Source organism: Halichoerus grypus, chromosome 10, assembly GCF_964656455.1.
Source record: "Halichoerus grypus chromosome 10, mHalGry1.hap1.1, whole genome shotgun sequence".
NCBI classification, from domain to species: Eukaryota; Metazoa; Chordata; class Mammalia; order Carnivora; family Phocidae; genus Halichoerus; species Halichoerus grypus.
In genome coordinates this window covers 114,065,608-114,085,388 of record NC_135721.1, presented here as the reverse complement: position 1 = coordinate 114,085,388, position 19,781 = coordinate 114,065,608, and the positions used below count along the sequence as shown (strand labels likewise).

The following is a 19,781-nucleotide window of genomic DNA, read 5'->3' as shown; positions in this document are numbered from 1 at the left end:
ACATATATAGTCCGTATATAGTCCGTATATGGCCCAGACATAGCTCGGGCATGGCCCAGATTGGCTCAGAGGTGCCTAAACATGACCCAGATATGGCTTGGATGTCCAGTTCCCAAGGCTGCCAGAAGCAAAATGACTCCTGAGTTAGGACAAAGATACACTGCAGACTGTGGGAGTCACAGACAAGTATTTATTTATTGCAGAGAGACAGTCTACATACTCCCTCTGGGACCCAGCCTACCCTGGATGGCCACCATCCAAGTCTTCATGGGAGAGAGGAGAGCAGTCCTGGGGTCTACGAGGAGGCTGGGGTGACCACAAGGGAATCCTGGAGTTGGAGGAAAAAAGTCAATTCAGTGTTTTACCTCCTGCCTTGATGTGGTTTATGCAGGTGGTCCTCCACAGGGTGGCCACTGGACCTGGGGATCATGACCCTGAACTCACACAGAATTCTTGGAAGGGTCAGAGGAGTAGAGTGTGTGTGTGAACAGTGAGGTGGTGCAGGGGTCTGGGGTACAGGTAAAGTATCTGCATGCAGAGGATGGGATTGTGTAGGACCGTTGTCCTCAAGTCCAGGTGATCACCAAACTCCCCAAGAGGTTTCATAAAATGCAGATTCCTGGCTGTATTCACTGGGTCCCAGCCAGCTAACTTTTTAATAACATCACTCTGCTTTTTTTTTTTTTATGCAAGGAACTTAATCTAATAAGATTTCCCCCAATATTTTATTATGATAATTTTTATTTTTATTTTTTTTATTTATTTATTTTTTTTAAGATTTTTTTTTTAATTTATTTGCGAGAGAGAGAATGAGAGACAGAGAGCATGAGAGGGAGGAGGGTCAGAGGGAGAAGCAGACTCCCCGCTGAGCAGGGAGCCCGATGTGGGACTCGATCCCGGGACTCCAGGATCATGACCTGAGCCGAAGGCAGTCGCTTAACCAACTGAGCCACCCAGGCGCCCCATATTATGATAATTTTTAAACAGAGAGTAAAGTGGAGAGAATTTCCCAGTGACCACTTGTATACTAAGCATCTAGATTCTACCATTAGCTCTATCTAAACCATACTTGTTTTATCTCATATCTGTCCATTTATTCATTCCTTCAGCTAGCTTTTAAAACATGTATTACAAAGCTATAAAAAGGAAATCAATGAGCTGCTAACTCAAAATAAATGAACAGAGTAAAACAGGAAACTTGGAAACAGATCCAAAGAATGACACGATACCTTTCCAACCCAAAGTGCAAATGATGGATTATGCAATGCAAGCTGAGTAAAAAAAAAAAAAATGGAGGAAAGTAGTTAAATGCCCCTTCATAAGAGATATGTGAAATAAACCAAGCTCTAGCCATCCAGTTGTATGGACACTTGTTCATCCAACATGAATCGAGTGTACCATGTATTTTAGATAAACTGCTTATATTATAACTGGATCATTGTAATGTAGTCTATTAGGGTATGACCTGTGTATTCATACAGTGGCTGGGTTTTACAGAGGAGGAAGCTGGGCTCAGGCCAGAGGACCTGCCTGAGGTCATGGCTAGAGAGAGGCAGAGCAGGGATTGCACTGGGGCTCTGGTTCCCGAGTCTTGACTTTCAGCCTCTTTCCGTACTGTCCACAGCACTGTTCTCATTATTCTCCATCACAGCCAGCTGAAGGGTGGGACACAGATTTTGAGGGTGGGCCACTCATATTAAGTCATACATCCACTTGCCTTTGAAGCTAGTTAACAAAGCCTCCTACCCTTACACCGAATGTGACCTTGTGGCGTGGGGAGGCATTTTTGATACTTCGTTTCCTCTCTGAATTTCTCCGGAACGAAACAGCTCAGGAAGTCAGTGATACCAATCCACAGCTTTGGGCAAATCAGGACTAATACGAGTTAAAGGTTTGGCCCAAAGTGCCTTCTGTCCTTGGGTTGGACACCTTGGCCATGGAAGGGTAGGCAATCAGCTGTGGGTTTTCTTAATTCTAAATAATTCTACTTCCAATGTCTCCCCTACCTAGAGTGGACTAGAAACTTCAAGAAGGTAGGGGTTTTGTTCACCGTTGTGGTCCGTGCCTGGTATACGGTAGGTGCTTAGGAAATACCTGCTGGCCGGCTGACTGAGACGGGCCCACCTCACGGCCACTGGCTCCTGCAGAAGTTGGGGCCCAAAGCAGGTGTTATGAGGGCAGGTGCAGAGTGCGAATCCCAACTTTGCCACCTACTGCATGCGTGTCCTTGGAAATGGATTTGCCGTTTTTGAGTCTCAGTTTCCCTATCTGTAATATGGCTTGGATGTCCAGTTCCCAAGGCTGCCAGAAGCAAAATGACTCCTGAGTTAGGACAAAGATACACTGCAGACTGTGGGAGTCACAGACAAGTATTTATTTATTGCAGAGAGACAGTCTACATACTCCCTCTGGGACCCAGCCTACCCTGGATGGCCACCATCCAAGTCTTCATGGGAGAGAGGAGAGCAGTCCTGGGGTCTTTTTTTAAATGCGTCTCCTTTTACAGCAGGATCTGCCACATCGATGGGTGTGAAGACTGAACAAGATGCTGTTCAGTGGCACAAAACGATGATGGGCTATTGGGTACTATTAATGCTAATATTTGGGGGGTGGGAGTGATGCTGCTACAGCCCCCCTCCCTAGCAGCTGTCAAGGAGGGTCGATGCTCAGCGAGCGTCTCTTGAGCACTTACCGTGGGCCAGGCCTTACTGAATGAAGGAACAAGTGAATGAATGAATAACGGGTAGACTGGGGAGGGCTGGAGGGGAATGCTCCCCAGGCTAAGACAGTCGCACTCTTACACTTACAGATGAGGAAGTGAGGTCCGGAGAAAAGAAGGAGCTGGGTCCAGGGCCCCCCCATGAGTGGCCAGCTGGGTCAGCATTGGGGTGCAGGCCCTGCCTCCCAGCCCAGGACTCCCCCAGCAACTGTGCCTTCCCTGGGGCAGGACGTTTAAGCCCACTCACCTTGGTAAGAAAGGATGAAGCTTCCCTGAATCCCCAGGCCTTCACCATCGATATTGGGATCCCAGATCTTAATTTGCCTGAAATAATAAATGTGGTCAGAGACCGCTGGGCTTGGGGTGGGATTGAGCAGCCATGGGCAGGGAACTCGGGGCCCAGCACACCCAGTTCAGACTGTCCCTCCTACCTCTGCTCAGTTGCCCTCTGGCCCCAGCACCCCCCCAGCCTCATCTCCCCGCCCCGTGCTTCCAGCACCAGCTGCTGGCCGCTCCCAAGGGCACCCCTCACTCCTCTCACACTTCTGCTAAAGAGCCATCAGGGGCTCCTGTCATTCACAACAGAGGTGTCTATACATTGAGATTTCCTACTCTAATAAAATAAGTGAAAAAGAGGTAGTTGGCGTAGGTTACTAATTCTCCGCACCCCTGCAACCTGGGGCTTAATCAGAGTACGTCTACCATTTCTCTCAGCTTCCTCCACTAGTAGCACAAATAACAACGCAAACATCAGCAATGGTTAAGAGAAGTTGAGACCCAACTGTGCCAGGCTCCTCCTTCAGCCCCTTATAAACGTCGTCTCCTTTATGTGCCGGAGGAAGGCACTTTTATTTTCCCATTTTACAGATGGAGAAACTGAGTTAGCATGATAAGGCAGCTTGTTTGAGGCCAGGTAGCAAACAAGAAGGGGAATCAGCCCTTGAACCCAGGGCTCCCTGAGGCACCTCGAATGTGCTCTAGCTGTTTACACCTCTGTCTCTCTCCCGCCGTCAGCCCTGTGAGGTGGGGGCATTGCCTGGTTCACCTTGCATGCCTAGGTTCTGCACTAGTAAAGGAACTGGCCAGGGAAGTTGGAGATGGAAGAGGTCATTTCTAGTTGGGTGACCAGGAAGGCTTCCCGGAGGAGGTAGAATTTGGAGTAGGCTCTGAGGATGGATGGAAAGTGAGATGCAGGCAGGAGGAGTGAAGCACCCACCCTCAAAGCCCAGGGGAATGGGGGATGAATAGCAAAGGGACGCACTGTTCTCGTTTGGCAGTAGGACAGAGACGAGGATCTCAGTGGTGATGTTTTTCAGAAGTTCAGGCTGTGAAAGAGAGGGGCATTGTTACCCTGGCTGAGGATCCAAGGTCCCCCAAGCCCTACCCCTTGGCCAGAGCAGCCAGGGAGATGCTGGAATCCCAGGCTCCTGCCAGTCAGAACTGAGGGTTCCTGGGACCAGCCAGGCCGGGGCCAGTACAAATCCAGCTGGGCCCTGAGTCCCAGGGCATGGGGGCGGGTGTTGGGGAGCATTAGAGGGATGCACCCCCCACCCTCAGGGGCTCCACTGCTGTGTTCTAGCTGAATTTGCCCTGAGGGAATTTCACCCTGTTTCCTGAATTTTGACTTCTCCAGTGAAGTCAAAGTTCTGATTTTTATGCGGGAACCTCTCCACTTAAAAATTAGCCAAAAACAAGAAGAACCATGAGAGACGATGGACTCTGAAAAACAAACTGAGGGTTCTAGAGGGGAGGGAGGTAGGAGGATGGGTTAGCCTGGTGATGGGTATTGAGGAGGGCACGTTCTGCATGGAGCACTGGGTGTTATGCACAAACAATGAATCATGGAACACTATATCTAAAACTAATGATGTAATGTATGGGGATTAACATAACAATAAAAAATTTAAAAAAAAAAAGAAAAAAAATTAGCCAAAAACAAAAAAAACAAAAGAAAAAAACACAAAACATGTGGACCAAAAAACAAAACAAAAAAAACCATGGCAGAAGACAGGATTCAGCCAGTCTGGGATCTCTGATCCACTCTAACTCAGCTGGGGAAACGGAGGACCAGAGGGAAGGGGCTATCCAGGGTCACTGAGATGAGTCTACGTGAGCAAAATGAGATTTGCAAAAAGGGAAGGGATATGTTTTCTCATTAAGAATCAAGATGTTACAGAAGAAAAGTGAATGTGTATCTGTGTATCTGTGAGTATGCATGTGTTCTCAGCCGTGTCCGGCATAAAGCAGGTGCTCAGTAAACACCAGAGCGGGGAGGTTGGACTTTGTGGCTGATAATGTGGAGGCTGGCCAGCCCACCATGGGGCTGCCTAGGGTGACCTTGTTCCAAGCAAATCTTGGTCAGTGTCTCTTTTTTTAAATGGACCATCCTGGGCTGCCCCTGTGCCCCAGGGACAATCTATTAATACTCACGCGGAACAGGCCAATCCTTGAGTTCATCAAGTGGATCCAATCAGAGCTGCAAAGGAAGATGCCCTTGAGAATGGCCTCTCAGAGGCTCGCTTATTCATTCATTCATTCAACAACTATTTATGGAGCACCTACTATGTAGGGTTTGACTTATCCCAAGAGGCTCCAGTTAGCAACCCCTGAACTCCCTTTGGGGTAGCAGGAGGGCTGTGGGATGTGGGGAGAAGGTGGGCAGAGGTGCAAAAGGCAGCTGGAGAGCTGTGCTTCCTGACTGGGCTCATGGGTTGACGGTCACTGCCACTGTCTTGGAGTCCTCCAGGAGGGGCTGAGGGGATGGTGCTGGTCATGCTGTTCCCATGGCCAAGGTCAGCCTGTTCCAAGGCTGCTGCAAAACCACTCTTCTTTCCTTCCCTTTCTCTGATGTTTGGTCCCCAAAGCGGGACAGTCCAGACTAGGTCACCTTTCTGCACGTTCCAGAGTAGCCTTTACTCCATGCTTATACCCCAGAGGTTCAAAACACTTGGTGTTTAAAGCAACCCACTGGTCACAAGGTGAGACAATGATTTACATGTTTACCTGATGTCATTAAAGTTGAGCATAAGTCGGTCATCTTTGGTGTAAAACTGGGCTTCTGAGCTGGCTTCCTGCAATGAGAGAAGCCCGTTTCTTTCAGGGGTTGTGTCAAGCAGAGGGGGAGAAAGGCTCTTCCAGCTGATGTTGCCAACCTGATAGGATATTATCAGCTTGGGGCACTTCCATGAGGGGCTAATCTCTTTGAGGATGAAGGCAGAAAACAAAGTTGCCAGATGGGAAGAGAAGAGTAAAGATGACATTGTTTGAGCACCTGGATCCAGCTATTTTTGAAGCTAGACCATCTGGACTTCTCAGTTACATGAGTGAGTACAATTCCTTCTGTGCATGTGAATTAAGTGTCTGCCCAAAGAGCGTAACTATTAAAGTCACAGGACCAGAGCTGGGCCTCCAGCTGGGTGACAAGAGTGGTGGAAATGGTTAGGAAAGCAAGAGGGGTGAACAGGAACAGTGAACAGGAGGGTCCCACAGGTTGCTGCTCATGCCACAGACAGTTGAACTCACGATGCCCAGGGTAAAGAAGGGGTAGTGGGCTTCATTGGTGGCGAAGACTTCCAGCACGATCAACTGGGCCACCTTGGCACTGCCCTGGTCCAGAAGGAGCTCTGGGGTCTCCCGAGTTAGGATCTTCACCATCTGTGTGGGCCCCAGCTGATTCGCCACCTGGAAGGACATCAGATCCGCGGGAGGCCTCCCGAGTGCCTCACCATGGCCCACAGGCCCCATGTAGCCCCTGCGGCCTGGGCCCTGGCCCCCCTCCTGGCCTCCCTCCTTCCTCTCCTGCTCCAGCCACCGTCCTTCTCTCCGATCCTGGAGTGGATTTTTGTTGTCCCCATCTCACAGCCTTTGGTTTTGCTTCTCCCTCTGTCTGGGATACCCTTTTCTTCAGGGAAGCTCTCTCTCATTTCCTGGGTTACATTAGGCACCCCCGTAATGCCCTCACAACCCCTAGAATCTATCCTCTGTCCACACTTGTAGCGGAAATCGCATCTGTGTACTTGATCCAGGTCGCACTGCCCTGTTAGCCTGACTCCCCAGGGGTCAGTCCTACACGTATTTCACTCTCCAGGGGTCAGTGGACAGACCACAGCAAGCACTGCAGACGGCAAGTGGACCAACCTGTTCACTGATCACCTTGATGTTTGACTTCAACCGGTGGGCCAGCTCAGGAAGCTGAGGATGAGGGGAAGGCAGAGCAGGTCAGCCTGAGGGAAGAGGGAGACGCACCTCCAGCCGCCCACTGCCCAGATCCCCAGGACCCCAGAAAAGCTGGGTGGGCCTGATGGACCAGGCCCCATGACTGTCCCTGGTGGAAACCAGCCCCTGTGTCAACTGCTGTGGGGCATGGGGTCCTCACTGGCCTGGACTTTTACTGCGGGTTGTTGGTGGTTGTGGGTCTTGGGCAGCTCCCCGCTCCCCGAGGACATGGAGACGTGAGCCAATTCTTACTATAGTCATGAATGTGGTTGCCGGTGACCATTCCCCTTTTCTCATCATACTAACTTTGGGCCAACCCTTTCCCCCTCCGGGCCTCAGTTTCCCCATTGGTCACTCTAGAAGAGGTGGTACACTCCAGTTGACTGGTGGTGGTTGTCTGCTGTGCTGGGTTGATAAGGATTCCAAGACCATGTTGGCATCTAGGCTCACTAGTAAGGAGGATCCTGATCGATTAGTGATGTCTGCCATGAGTCCCACAGTGGACAGCAGGGGCACGACTGCTATCCTTAGACCACTCACTATCTAAGATGCCCTTTGGCCCGTTATTTGGTAGAGGAAGCAGGTGTATCAGGTTCCAGAGGGCAGACCTAGGAGTGGCGCTGGATGTTACAAGGAAATTTGCAGCTTTAGAGCTCTATGTCAGAGGCAGGGTCTGAGAGGAGGGAGTGAGCTCTCTATTACTGGAGGGATTTAAGCTGAGCCTGACAGGGGATTACTGCTCAGAGGCTTAGGGCAGTCCTTGAGCCCCCTCAATTCAGGAAATTCCCATGATGCCGCAGAGGGGGCCCCATCCTCTCATGCTGAGACTGACCACATAGTCCAACAGGACTACGATTCCCTTTGGAGGAAGCAAGGCAGTTACTGCAGCGTTCACCACATCCTGCCTCACAGTGAGGCTGAAGGGGGTGCTGTCCAGGTAGGGCACTGTTAGGGAAATTGCAGACTTGTTGAACCACTTGGTCACGTCTCCATGGGAGTCCAACAACTTGGCCTAAGAAGACACAAAGCAGACAGTTGGCTGGGGACCTTAACTCCAAAAACTTACCCAATAACGACCTAGAAGAAAATGACACCATTCAGCCTGTTTCCCTTTGTGCCTTTGCTGACAGGACGCTTAGCCTGGAATTCAGCGCCTTCCCTGAGGTGATGAGTGATCTCACGTGGCCGGCAACGTCTAGTCCTCCAGCACCCCTCAGTCTGATTTTTTAAAACCTAGATGTCTTCTTTGGCATTTAGGTTTTGACTTCTCAGACACCTCACGAACCCTTTGGATGAAGGGAAAATTCAAAATTGCAACAAAATTGATGAAAATGTTTGATTGCTGCCATTTCCCAAAGGATCCGTGAAAACTGCGCTGGGCCTCCTGCTGTCCAGGTTCGCCTGGTCCTTCAGGGAGCCCAGCCCCAGTATGAGCGTGCGGCCCCACGTTTCCCAGAGCGCTGACGTGTAGGACTGACCCCTGGGGAGTTTCTGGCTCCTCCTGCCTGCCAGGCCCTGTGCAGCCTCACTCTGTCTTCCCCTTTGTGACTAGTACTGTCTGCATTTACAGATGAGGAAACTGAGGCTCAGAGAAGTGACAGAACTTGCCCAAAGTTACACAGCCAGGGAGTTGTGAAGCTGGGAGAGACACTCAGGTCTGTGTGATCTCCAGGGATGGGTCTTGATCCTGGGCTCTAGTTTCAAGGTCATCAGATATTTGGGGTTTGGCAGGGGCTCGCCTCAGAGGAAGGCCAAGAGCCCCAGTGCTTACGCTGGCCTCTGACTGGGAAAACCAGAGGCGGAGGCCAGGTTGCTGGGGCTGATGCTCTGTGTGTTGCCCTTGGATTCCACCTGCTGGGGTTCCTCCATCAGGATGGTTTACATGGGACAGGTTTGGCCCGTTGAGTTCCTAAATCAGCCTGTGTATCCTAACCGTGAGTGGTGTTTTCTCCCCTAAAACAGACCCATGGTGTCTGGTCCTTGGCAGTCAGAGAAGGACAGTGGTGTCTCCACTTTCCTTTTGAGGTCCCATGACACTCACCCCCAGCTCGAGCTGGATGACATTACCCTTGATGGCAGGAGACAGAAGGTCAAACTCCAGGCGGTCAGAGCCGAGGGAAACGGGCACTGCTCGGGGACAAGAAGAAAGTTCTGTGAGGGAGGAGGGCAGTATTGGATGGGGCGCCTTGGGGGCTGCTTTTGGCTGGAGCTGCATTATTGCCTGGGGGTTGGTAGGGAGGAGAAGAAATAATGATGTTGACAATGAGAATGATGATGAGAATGACATTTATTGAGCATCTGTCAAGCTCCACGCGCTGTGTTAAACCTTTACACTTACACTTTACACTTACTTAGTCTTCACAATAACCTTAGGAGGTGGGTCTTATTATTACCCTCCTTTTACAGATGGGGAAACAGGCTCAGAAATGCAAAATGACTTGCTCAAGGTCATATTGTGAACAGATTTGAGCCCGGTCGGTCTGATGCCAAGGTCCTGGTTTGGAACAAGACTGAACTATTGTTTATAACTCTCTACCTCCTCCAGGGGATCGTGATCCGCACCCCTCGCCGGGACAGAGTACCTGATGCACGCCCATCTGTGCATTGGATCGCTTGTGTTCGCCTGAGGATTCCCCACTTGGCCGCCAGGGGGCAGTGCTGTCTCACCTGCCCTGGCTCCTGGGCCGAGACTGGGGAGGGCTGCTGAGAGATAGGTTCAGGGACAGGCAGGGAGTGAATCCTTGGACCACCTGCTCCCCTGGGAAGACCTCCTGCCCTGCCCCTGAGGAGCACAGGAGCCAGACAGACTTCTGTTCGAGCCCCAGTAGCCTTGGCTACTCTATTCCTACCTCTGAACCTCAATTTTTCCCATCTTAAAATAGGGGTAGATACCATAGTAATACCTGCCTCATGGGTTGTACAGGACTGGTCCCTATTTAAGTTGGCTCATATCTGAATTACACCAGACTTGGAACTTGCAGAAGTGGGTTCAAGCCTTCTCCTATCACTAATTTCCTCTGTGTACTTGGACAAATGACTTAGTTTCTCTGAGCCTCAGTTTTCTTCTCTGTGAAGTGGGGTGATGATGGCTACTTCATGGAGTTATCTGAGACCCAGCCCAGTAGGAGCTCTTTGGGTGCTCACTGTGTACTGATTCCATTCTCCTCTTCCCCTCCACCCTGGTCACCCTCTGAGTGAGCTTCTTCAGATCCCGAAACAGTGGATGGTAGCATTTTCTTCTTCCTGCTAATTCCCACTCTGAGACCTCTGAGCACAGCACAGTTGTGAAGTCGGGCAGAAGCCTGAGTCCGTCCAACCCTGCTACTCTTGGGGAGGGAGAAATGGTCTCCTTCCTGAGCACACATCTTGCCTCTTCCCCTGTTTTCTCTTTTCTAATAGCCCACAGTAACTGCTGTCTCATTCACACATTCATTCGTTCATCCATTCAGTTCCTGTTTGTAAGCCCTTCTCTGTGCGGGCAAAGCGCCTATGTGCCTGGAACCTCCCTGGAAATAATCCTCACTAATAATCTTGTGACGTAGGGATGTAGAAACCCCATTTTACAGATGAGGAAACTGAGGAGAAGGAGGTGGAGTGGTTTTCCCAAAGTGACAGAGCCAGTCAATGGCAGAGCTGGTATTTGAACTGGGAAATCTGACTCACATAGAAACTTGCACATAGTAGGCCCTTGTGAAGTCACAGATGTGGTGAATTCCTGTCTGCTCATCTTTAGGAGGGATTCACGGATGCTCATTGCACTTGCTGCTGGGCTAAGTTGCTGCTCAGGCTTGACCTGGGAGGCCTCTCCTGGGCAGAGCCAGGGTGTGGAGGCTGGCTCAGCAGTAAAGGAAAAAGGTGGGAGAGAGCAGAGCACCTACCCCTCACCAGGTGCAGGAGGTCCGCATGCATGTCCTCAAAGGCCGCCTGGATCACGGGACACAGCTGCAACAGCACAAATACAGAGGCTCCATGATGGGGGGGCCAGAACACAGCTCCACAGCGACCCGTGCCTGGCCCACCCAGCCCGAGCCCATGCGTCCATGGCCAGCCAGGCTTTTGTCCATGAGATCGAGGGCTTGGTGTTGTGTCCACTCCATCAGCCATCCCTGCCGTTCAGAGCCCATCCCAGCCCCTGGCGTCGCCTGGGTTTTTTTGCAATGGTTTGTCCCTTACCCTATGCCCAGGGGGCACCTAGCTGGCCAGCTGCCCTCCCCATCGCACTCTTTGTCCTGTTCACGAGAGCCCATGTTTTCCATAAGAGGGAAATGGAGAATGCATTTCTTCATTCACTTACTTAGTCGACTGAGTTCCTTCTGCACGTCAGACTCTAGAACAGGGTGGGCAACGCAGACCCAGCCAGACTCGTGCACAATCTCTGTGCCTTTTGTGGGTTTTAACTCCAACACATCCCTTTGCCTACTCAGCTCTTCTTTCCCTAAAACAGTTAGCAGTTCTCAGCAGGGGGCTGATTCTTTTGCCTAGGAGATACCTGGAAATTTCTGGAGACGCTTTTAGTTGTCACAACTTGGGGAGGTGTTATTGGCATCTAGTGGCTAGAGGCCAGGGAGGCCACTAAACACCCCACAGCGTGTAGGACAGCTCCCACAACAAGGAATTCTATGACCCGAATGTCGATAATGTGAAAGGTAAGAAACCCTGGCCTCACGTAATCCTGGCCTCGCCTGTTTTGCTTAAGGAGGAGGTTAAACCTCTGACTCACTTGCTCGTGGGACTCAAGAGTCTTGTTCTCGGACGCCTGGGTGGCGTAGTTGGTTAATCGTCTGACTCTTGGTTTTGGCTCAGGTCGTGATCTCAGGGTTGTGAGATCGAGCCCCACGTCGGGCTCAGCACTCAGCGTGGGTTCTAGTTGGGATTCTCTCTCCCTCCCCCTCAGCCCCTCCTGCTCATGCTCTCTCTCTCTCTCAAATAAATAAATAAATCTTAAAACAAACAAACAAACAAACCCCAAAACCCAGAGTCTTGTTCTCTGTTCTAGGCAGCCCATTTTCTAGGTCAGTGCGCTGAGATTTTGCCATTTGTCTTAGATACAACATCCCCAGTGAAAGAATCTTCTGGTTGACCACCCACTGCTACTCTTGAGAAAGAACAGTGCACTTTGAGAAACTTTTTCTATGAAAGTTTTCTATGAACAGTTAACTTTTTCTATGAAAAATCCATTCCCTGCTTCTAGCTGCTTTGCCAACCCAGAACCCAGGGTTGGAGGACTTGGGCTTGGAGACCCCCAGCATTCGCTACCAAGGGCTAGCGTGTTCCTCATGGGAAAGGTGTTGCTGGCAACCTTGGCCTTGTCTCTCACAATTCCCCTTCTTTCACTTTCACTAGTGGCTCTCAACCCTGACTACACATTAGAATCCTCCAGGAAACCAGCTAGAATTCCCTGGGATACTAAGGCCCTGCCCAGCCTCATTACATTAGAATCTCCATCAGGATTTGTAAAAGCTTCCCCAGGTGGTTCTGATGTGTAGCTAGGGTTGGGACACACATATTTCCACTGAAAAGGGCTTTGGCATTTTCTAGATGGGTTCCTGACAGATTTAAACATGGTATGCCTTTTCCCTTCATTTCACTTAAAATATTCATATGACCATTGTATCAAATCCACTGACTCATGGTGGGAAACCATGGTGATTAATGGAATGCCCGTTTTCTCATATCATTCATTGCACTCATATACTTTCACCCTTAAAAACAGATATTATCCAAACAGCATTTTTTAAAAAAATACATTTTTTAGCTAGTGAAGTATGGTGCCAATTAAAATATGATTTTGCTGGAGGCTGGGAAAACATTTCCAGCTGGGCCCTACTTTAAGAAACTCCCACCTTTAGGGGCGCCTGGGTGGCTCACTCGGTTAAGTGTCGGACTCTTGGTTTCAGCTCAGGTAGTGATCTCCAGGTTGGGAGATCGAGCCCTGCTTTGGGCTCCACGCGTAGTGCGGAGTCTGCTTGAGTTTTTCTCCCTCCCTTTCCCCCCGCCCCTCCCGACTGTGCTCTCACTTTCTTTCTCTCTCTAAAATAATAAAGAAACTTCTACCTTTAAATAGAAAAAAAAATTCGTAAAAAATACCTCATGTAAGAAAAGACAAATTTTACAGAATTCTTCACTTTCAGATTCCTTTTAGAAGTCTCTCTGGAATGGTGTAGTAAAGTACTAATATGATGCCGCTATTATAATAATTATGAATATTATACAGTGGCATAGAACATAAGGAATATCAAATTATATTGACACTGAGCACAGCCACATACAAAGATGAATGCATGTGGGTGGAGACTGGAAGGCATATATATACAAAAGAAAAAAATGGCTGCCAAGTTAAGGTGGAAGGATTACGGGCACTTTTCCCCCAAAGTCGTTTGAGTTATTATATCATCTTTTCAATCCAAAAAATGTTATTATAAAAAAACATTAGTCATCTGACAAGCTGTTTCGAACCCCAGGAGGCCCCCTGTGGTGAACCCATCTTGGAATTTACAGTGGAAATAATGGTCAAAGTTATAGTTTTAGTTCCCCTGTGACATGTAAGGGACATATAAATTGAGATTATCTTGTGTTTATTGACTCAGAAAAATAAATCCAGCAGGGCCTGGTGGGTGACCGGCCCCTGAAGACCACAGGTTGATGTGACACAGCGGTATGCTAGACCCAGCTCGGACCACTTTGTGAGGGCCAAGTGTTAAATTTTCAGGAATTTCTGAGCCATGTGGTAAACCCAGACAGTTTTAAAAATTAAATTATATAAACTTATGACTAAATAAGTTATATTAAATGCAAAGCTAATGAGAACTCAAAACTCATTACTTCCTAATTATTTTGTTATATTTTATTCTTCCCTATTGCTTTTGAGGTTATTTATGTCAGTTGCATCTGGGTGGTGGAAACACCATACAATAAGGTGCTGCTCTGTGTTTCTTACCAGCTCTGCTCAGTGACCTCGCACAAGTAGCTTGAAATTGTCGTTGGAGCACGTGTTTACACCAGAGAAATCAGCAAGTGCTACAAATCAGGATTCCTTCCACTCAACCTCCCCAGAGCCAGTTGTTAATAATTTATCAGCACATCACTGTTCAAGGTCTCCTGGGTGACTTTTGGCAGTTCCATTGCCTTTACCTCAACGATCTACTTAAAGAATGGTCAGGCCCAGAAGTTTCCCACTCCAGGAGATGCAGGGCCCTGAGCACCAGCTCGCAGTTCCACCCCAGCCCCACAGGGGGAGCAATCTTTGCAGGCCGAGAGGCCCTGAGTCCACTCACCTGAGTTTTCACCAGCTTGGGCAGGGCTGGCACCAGGAGGTTCGTGACCCTGTGGGCTAAGGAGTTGACCAGGAAGGAGAGCCTTCCGGAGAGGAGAAGGGGAGAGAGATTAGGAAGGGTCAGAGATGACGCTGTTTTACCGAAGGGAAGACAGACGGCCCAGGGGAAGAAGGCGCTTGCTCAAGGTCACACAGCCTGTTCCAGACAGGACTGGGGGTAGAGCCCCAGCCAGGTGGATGGTGGCAGAGAGTTCTCAGGGAGTAGAAGCTGGGGGTTGTCTTTAGAAATGCGTGCTGGAGACTGGGACGATGGCGTTGGCATTTCTCCCCATTCTCCCGATAAGGAGAAGTGGAGGGAAGCGCCGTGCCATGTGCTGAGTGCTTATGGCCGTAGCCGGAGCTGTAGCTCATCCCCACACCGTGGCCTCCAAGCTGAGCCCCAGGCACGCAGGTCACCAGCAGCACTCGGACAGTAAATGAAGGTGATGCATTTGCTTGACTCCAAAGCATGTTTTTACCCAAAGCTCCACTCAGGCCTGCCCGAGGTGGTTTGAGGGGCCCTAGGAATGCGGCTCCTCTCCACCTTCAAATCTTTGCCCCACTTCCTGGCAGGATGCCTGAAATCCCACCATCCTTGTTTCTGCCCTTGATGTCTTGAACTTTCTTTGGCATCACAGATTCCCCAAAAGGAGCCTCAGCTCAAGAGTCAGGAGGGATCGGTCCCTTTCTTTCTCTGGGCCTCGGTGTTCCCCGTCACCACCTGGCTTCCCTCCCAGGCGTGCTGGGAGCCCGGCGGGAGGTGGCCACACTCACGTATGCAGCAGGCTGATGCGCAGGCTCCCCGGGCTGTTGGAGCAGCCGTCGAGGGCGAGGTGGGTGTGGCCCCTCTCCCTGGTGTTCACTCGGATGATGGCTTGTACCTCCATTTCCATGTGTATCTCCACGATGGTCTTGACCAGGGGCCTGGGAATGGATGTGCCCGCGCTGTCTCAGCCCCAGGTCGGAGCAAACCTGCTGTCTATCTCAGTCTGCAGGTTCTCTCCCCTCCCAGCTCCTCTGATGGCTTCTCCTCATCTCCCCCGGATGTCACCCCACCAGGTTCAGGTTTGGGATTCCTGTCCCGGTTTAAATCCTCTGCCTCTGTCAACAGTTCCCAAACTTATACCCAACTCCTTACCCAGATGTCTTACAGGTGCCTCAAATTTAACATGTACAAAACCAAACTCTGGGGGCACCTGGGGGGCTCAGTCGATTAAGTGTCCGACTCTTGATTTCGGCTCAGGTCATGATCTCAGAGTTGGGCTCCGAGCTGGGCGTGGAGCCTGCTTAAGATTCTCTTTCTCCCTCTACTCCACCACCCCCCTCTTGAGCACTCTCTCTTTCTCTCTAACACACACACACACACACACACACACACACACACACACTGAACTTAGGCTTCTTCCCCAAACCTGCTCCTCTCATGATCTTTCCCATCTTGTTGCTGGCCACTCCATCCTACCCAGGAAAAGCCCTTGGAGTCAGCCTTGACCTCTCTCTCTTTCTCCAGCATTCAATCCATCAGGAAATCCTGTTGCCTCTACCTACCTCTGAAACATATTCAGAATCTGACCACTTCTCACCACCTTCCTGCCCCCAAACCTTGGTCCAAGTCATCTCCATCTCCCCCCAAATTATAACAGGTGCTTCTGGATGGCCTCTCTGCCTTCAAACACAGCAGAAGCCTTCTTTAAAAGTTCAGTCATGTCATGTCTCTCCTCTGCTCAGAACCCTCCATGGCTCCCATTTCACTCAGTAAAAGCGAAGTCTTCACCTTGGCCCACAAGGCCCCACAAGGACCTCACCTCCCACCATTCTCCCTCTCTCTCCCTATTCTCTTTGCCATCCTTTGGACAAAGCAAGTGCCTCAGGGCAAAGGACGCTTGCCTCAGGACCTTTGCACTTGCTCTTCCCTCTGCTTGGGACTCTCTTTACCAGATCCCGTGTGGAGAAAAAGGGCAATGTGTGAATGAACCTGTCAGGCCTGCTGTAACTGCCTGAGGGGACACTCACGTGTTGAGTCCAGCCACCATGTCCAGGGGGATCTTGACCGCCAGCCCCTGGCCTTCATCTGAGGGATCCACCTGCAGCTGCAGGACGTTGGCTGAGGTGACTTTCAGCCTGGATGGGACACGGGAGAGAGGAGATGCATGCCTCATGCTCAACTGAATATCATCTCCGAACTGGCCCCCTGACTCTTTCCTGTCTCCCCTGGTGCCCAGCCAGGGGTGTCCAGCGAGCAGCCGGACCTGAGCCCTGTCCATTGACTCCTCCCCAGCATGGTCTGGCCCCCAACCCTCCCTCCACCACTGCTAAAAAGGCTTCCATGGCTCCCTGCCTCTTAAGAGATGAATCCCAGATCCTTGGGCTGACGTGGAAGACCCTCTGTCCCGGCCCCACTGACCTCTCAGTTCCATACCTTGGGGTCTGAGTGACTCTCACCACCCTGTGCCTTGCCCAGGCTGTCCCCAATCCCTGGAATGCCATTTTCTTCTTGTCTCCTGCTGAGCATGGAGTCACTGGCTCACCTGCCGCCTCCACTGACAAGTGTCACTTTTCCCCTTCACTGTCCTTCCCCAGGCAACCTTCCTCTGGGGTCACCCCGTTAGGGTTCCTGTGTCGCTCTCTTATGGTTATTGTTAACTCCTCTGGGAGCTTCTGAGGGAGGGACTTTGACTCGTTTTTCTTGGTCACGCAGAGTTGACACCAACTGTTGCTTGTTGACTGGTCGACTGAACATGCCAAGTGTGTCCTGGGCAGAGGGGTGGGGAAGGAGCTAGCGCCCAGCTTGGCCCTGCTCCACTTACCAGATGATATGGTTGAGGATGGAGTTGACCACACTGCCTAGTATGCGGATGCCCCTGGCTGGCTTCTCCCGTATGGTGCTGAGCAGTGGCAGCTGCTGGAGGATGCTGATGGCATCGTGGTCGTTCAGCTCCTGTGTCAGCCCTGGAGGCAGATCCCAGAGATTAGGGGCCAGCAGGAGGGGCGAGATGAATGGCTTGGCAGTGGCCTCAGGCCTGGAGGTGGCATCACCCAGGGCTGCCTGGACCCGGACATAAGGCCAGGGGACGGATGGCTCCATCCTGACCATCTACTGTGGAGATGTGGCTTTGAGGATGTTGGTCCAGATAGGTCATTTGCACATAAGGACTAAGGTGGGGGCATAGGTGGGACCACTCACCCCTCTGAGCATTGCCAGCCTCTGTGGGAGCATTGGCCGGAATACGAGCGTATGGGCCTGCATCCCTCCCACCAGCCAGCAGCAAACCCTCTGGAGCCAAGAGGCGGGGAAGCCACAAGGCTTTGTTGGGGGCTGTTTTGCTGCCAAAACATACTTGCTAACAACTCTCTGACACCCACATCATATGGGCCTGTTGTCCAGAGAGCCTCGGGTGCTGAGCTGAGATAGGAGAAGCCAGGAGTCCTGGGTTCTGGTCCCTGCTAGACTTTTCCCCTGGCAACCAGAGCCCATTTGGCTTGTGTGAAGAGCAGGTCAGAAGTGCTGGGTGCTCCAGAAGCAGCTCTGAAAGCAGCCCGCAGCCCATGACTGAGGGGAATTGGTGTATAAATACCCCAGCTCCCTCAGCCCTCTGGCAGGATGACCCGGGTATGTGTCCCCCACCATGTCCCAGAGTCCCCGTGTGTTGCTCCTTTGCTCCGTGATAATGGAGGTGGGACTTGTAAATATTCCTCCTTTGCCAGCTGGCAAAATGTTAAGCCTTGTCAGTGGAGGCTCTGGAGGGACATAAAGAAGGATGGGGCCCAGTGGAATCATGGAATTGAAGGGAGGATCTTAGAATCACGGAGTCTTGAGATCATAGGCACTCCCAGCCTTTACAACTCATCCACTTGAGTCTCACCCTAGAGCTGGGATTCCAGCTATGCCTTGCACACTTCCAGTGATGGGGAACTCCCTCCCTCCTTTGGAGGGCTGTTCCACCTGCCCTCTTGCCTTATGGTGGTGAGGCCTGGGTGACCGAGATTTGCTTTTTTTTAGGGGGGCAGAGGGAGAGAGAGGCCCCCCAAGACTTACTTTCTTTGATGATTTCTCGGCCGAGGCTAAGAACTGCAGGGGGATTGAGGGTGGCTCCAGCCAAAGTAGCTGCCAGCAAACCACAGAGGAGGGTGAAGGTGAATGGGCCAGCCATCTTTTTGGGGATCGGTGAGCAGCAGGTGGCAGGGGAAGGAACCTGGGGTGAGCACAGGTGAAGGAACCTGTTAGCTGGGCAGAGAGGTCAAGGGCAGGCCCACCATGCCTGGTGACTTGGGGCACAAAGTCCAGAAGAGGCTGTTTAGTGAAGCGGTTAAGAGTGTGGACGGTGAGGGGCGCCTGGGTGGCTCAGTCATTAGGCCTCTGCCTTCGGCTCAGGTCATGATCCCAGGGTCCTGGGATCGAGCCCCGAATCGGGCTCCCTGCTCGGCGGGAAGCCTGCTTCTCCCTCTCCCTCTCCCCCTGCTTGCGTTCCCTCTCTCGCTGTCTCTCTCTCTCAAATAAATAAATAAAATCTTAAAAAAAGAAAAAGAGTGTGGGCTGTGGAGCCCGACCATTTGGGTCTGTGTCCTGCCTCTGCCGCTAGGTCTAGTTGTATGGCCTTGGACCAGCAGCTTAGCCTCGCTAGGCCTCAGTTTTCTCATCTGGCAAATGGGCATAATGAAGCAGTGCCCTACTTCATAGAGTCTGGCACTTAAAACCCTCCATAGTCCAATCTCAGCCAACTTCACCTCCTGCTTATTTCCCTCTTGCTCTATAAGGTTCCGATCATTCCAAACTGCTTGAAGTTCCCAGAACATACCCCGTTCTGTCCTGTTGTCTGTGCCTTTGTCCTAACTCTTCCTGCTTCCTGTGGTGCTTTCCCCCTTCCTTATCTGCCTGCTGGACTCTTATTCATCCTTTAGAACTCTGCCCACACTTCCCTTTCTCTGTCAAGGTTTCCCTCTCCTGCAGCCAGAGACCCTGGACCACACTTGGAGAAGTGTTGCCTTAGGGGCTGCTGTCTGCCCAGGACAGGACGTTTGGATGCAGGAGGGAAATGCATTTTCAGGTAGGACACCAAGTGGCAGGAAAGCTGTTTGCCTGATACTAAGAGGCTTGAGAAGGAAAGAGGTGGTTTCTTGGAGCCGAGGAGAGAAAGGCAGAGAGAGGAAGAGGCCTGGGGGTGCCTCCTGGCAGAGGACCTTGGGGGATACTGGCTCCTTGGCTGTTCTGTCCCTGCCATGGGGCAGAGCATCAGCCCCTGTAAGCTGGTCCCGAGGTCTCCAGCTTATAAACCCTGGCTCAGCCTCCAAGCTCCGGGGAAGCTTCTGCCTCCTGTGGACTGTCCTGCTTGGAGGGAGGGAAGATGCTGAGCTGGAGCTCTGAGCCCTTGCTTGGCTCAGCATGTGGGTTTCTTGTTGCCAAAGACAAACATGGCATCTGGATGACATGTGTCTCTCAGCAGGAGCATCATGAGCTCTCTGAGACACTTGCTATCGTGATTCAACATCTGTCTACCTGACTGGGCTATGAGCTCCAGGTGGGGCGTGTTGGGTCTA

The 19,781-nt window shown here is 51.2% G+C and overlaps 1 protein-coding gene across 1 annotated transcript; it reads right to left on the bottom strand.

Moving 5' to 3' along the window:
* Positions 1-295: 295 nt before the first annotated feature.
* On the bottom strand, positions 296-18,397 carry BPIFB1 (BPI fold containing family B member 1). Its single transcript, XM_036082405.2, has 15 exons — positions 18,283-18,397; positions 17,054-17,195; positions 16,260-16,367; positions 15,021-15,170; positions 14,209-14,290; positions 10,813-10,876; positions 8,976-9,061; positions 7,767-7,946; positions 6,857-6,910; positions 6,242-6,400; positions 5,723-5,790; positions 5,150-5,195; positions 3,981-4,044; positions 2,967-3,043; positions 296-328 (listed from the first exon to the last, which is right to left on the bottom strand). Exons 1-15 carry the CDS (start codon positions 18,395-18,397, stop codon positions 296-298), a joined length of 1,428 nt encoding a protein of 475 aa, XP_035938298.1.
* Positions 18,398-19,781: the final 1,384 nt, after the last annotated feature.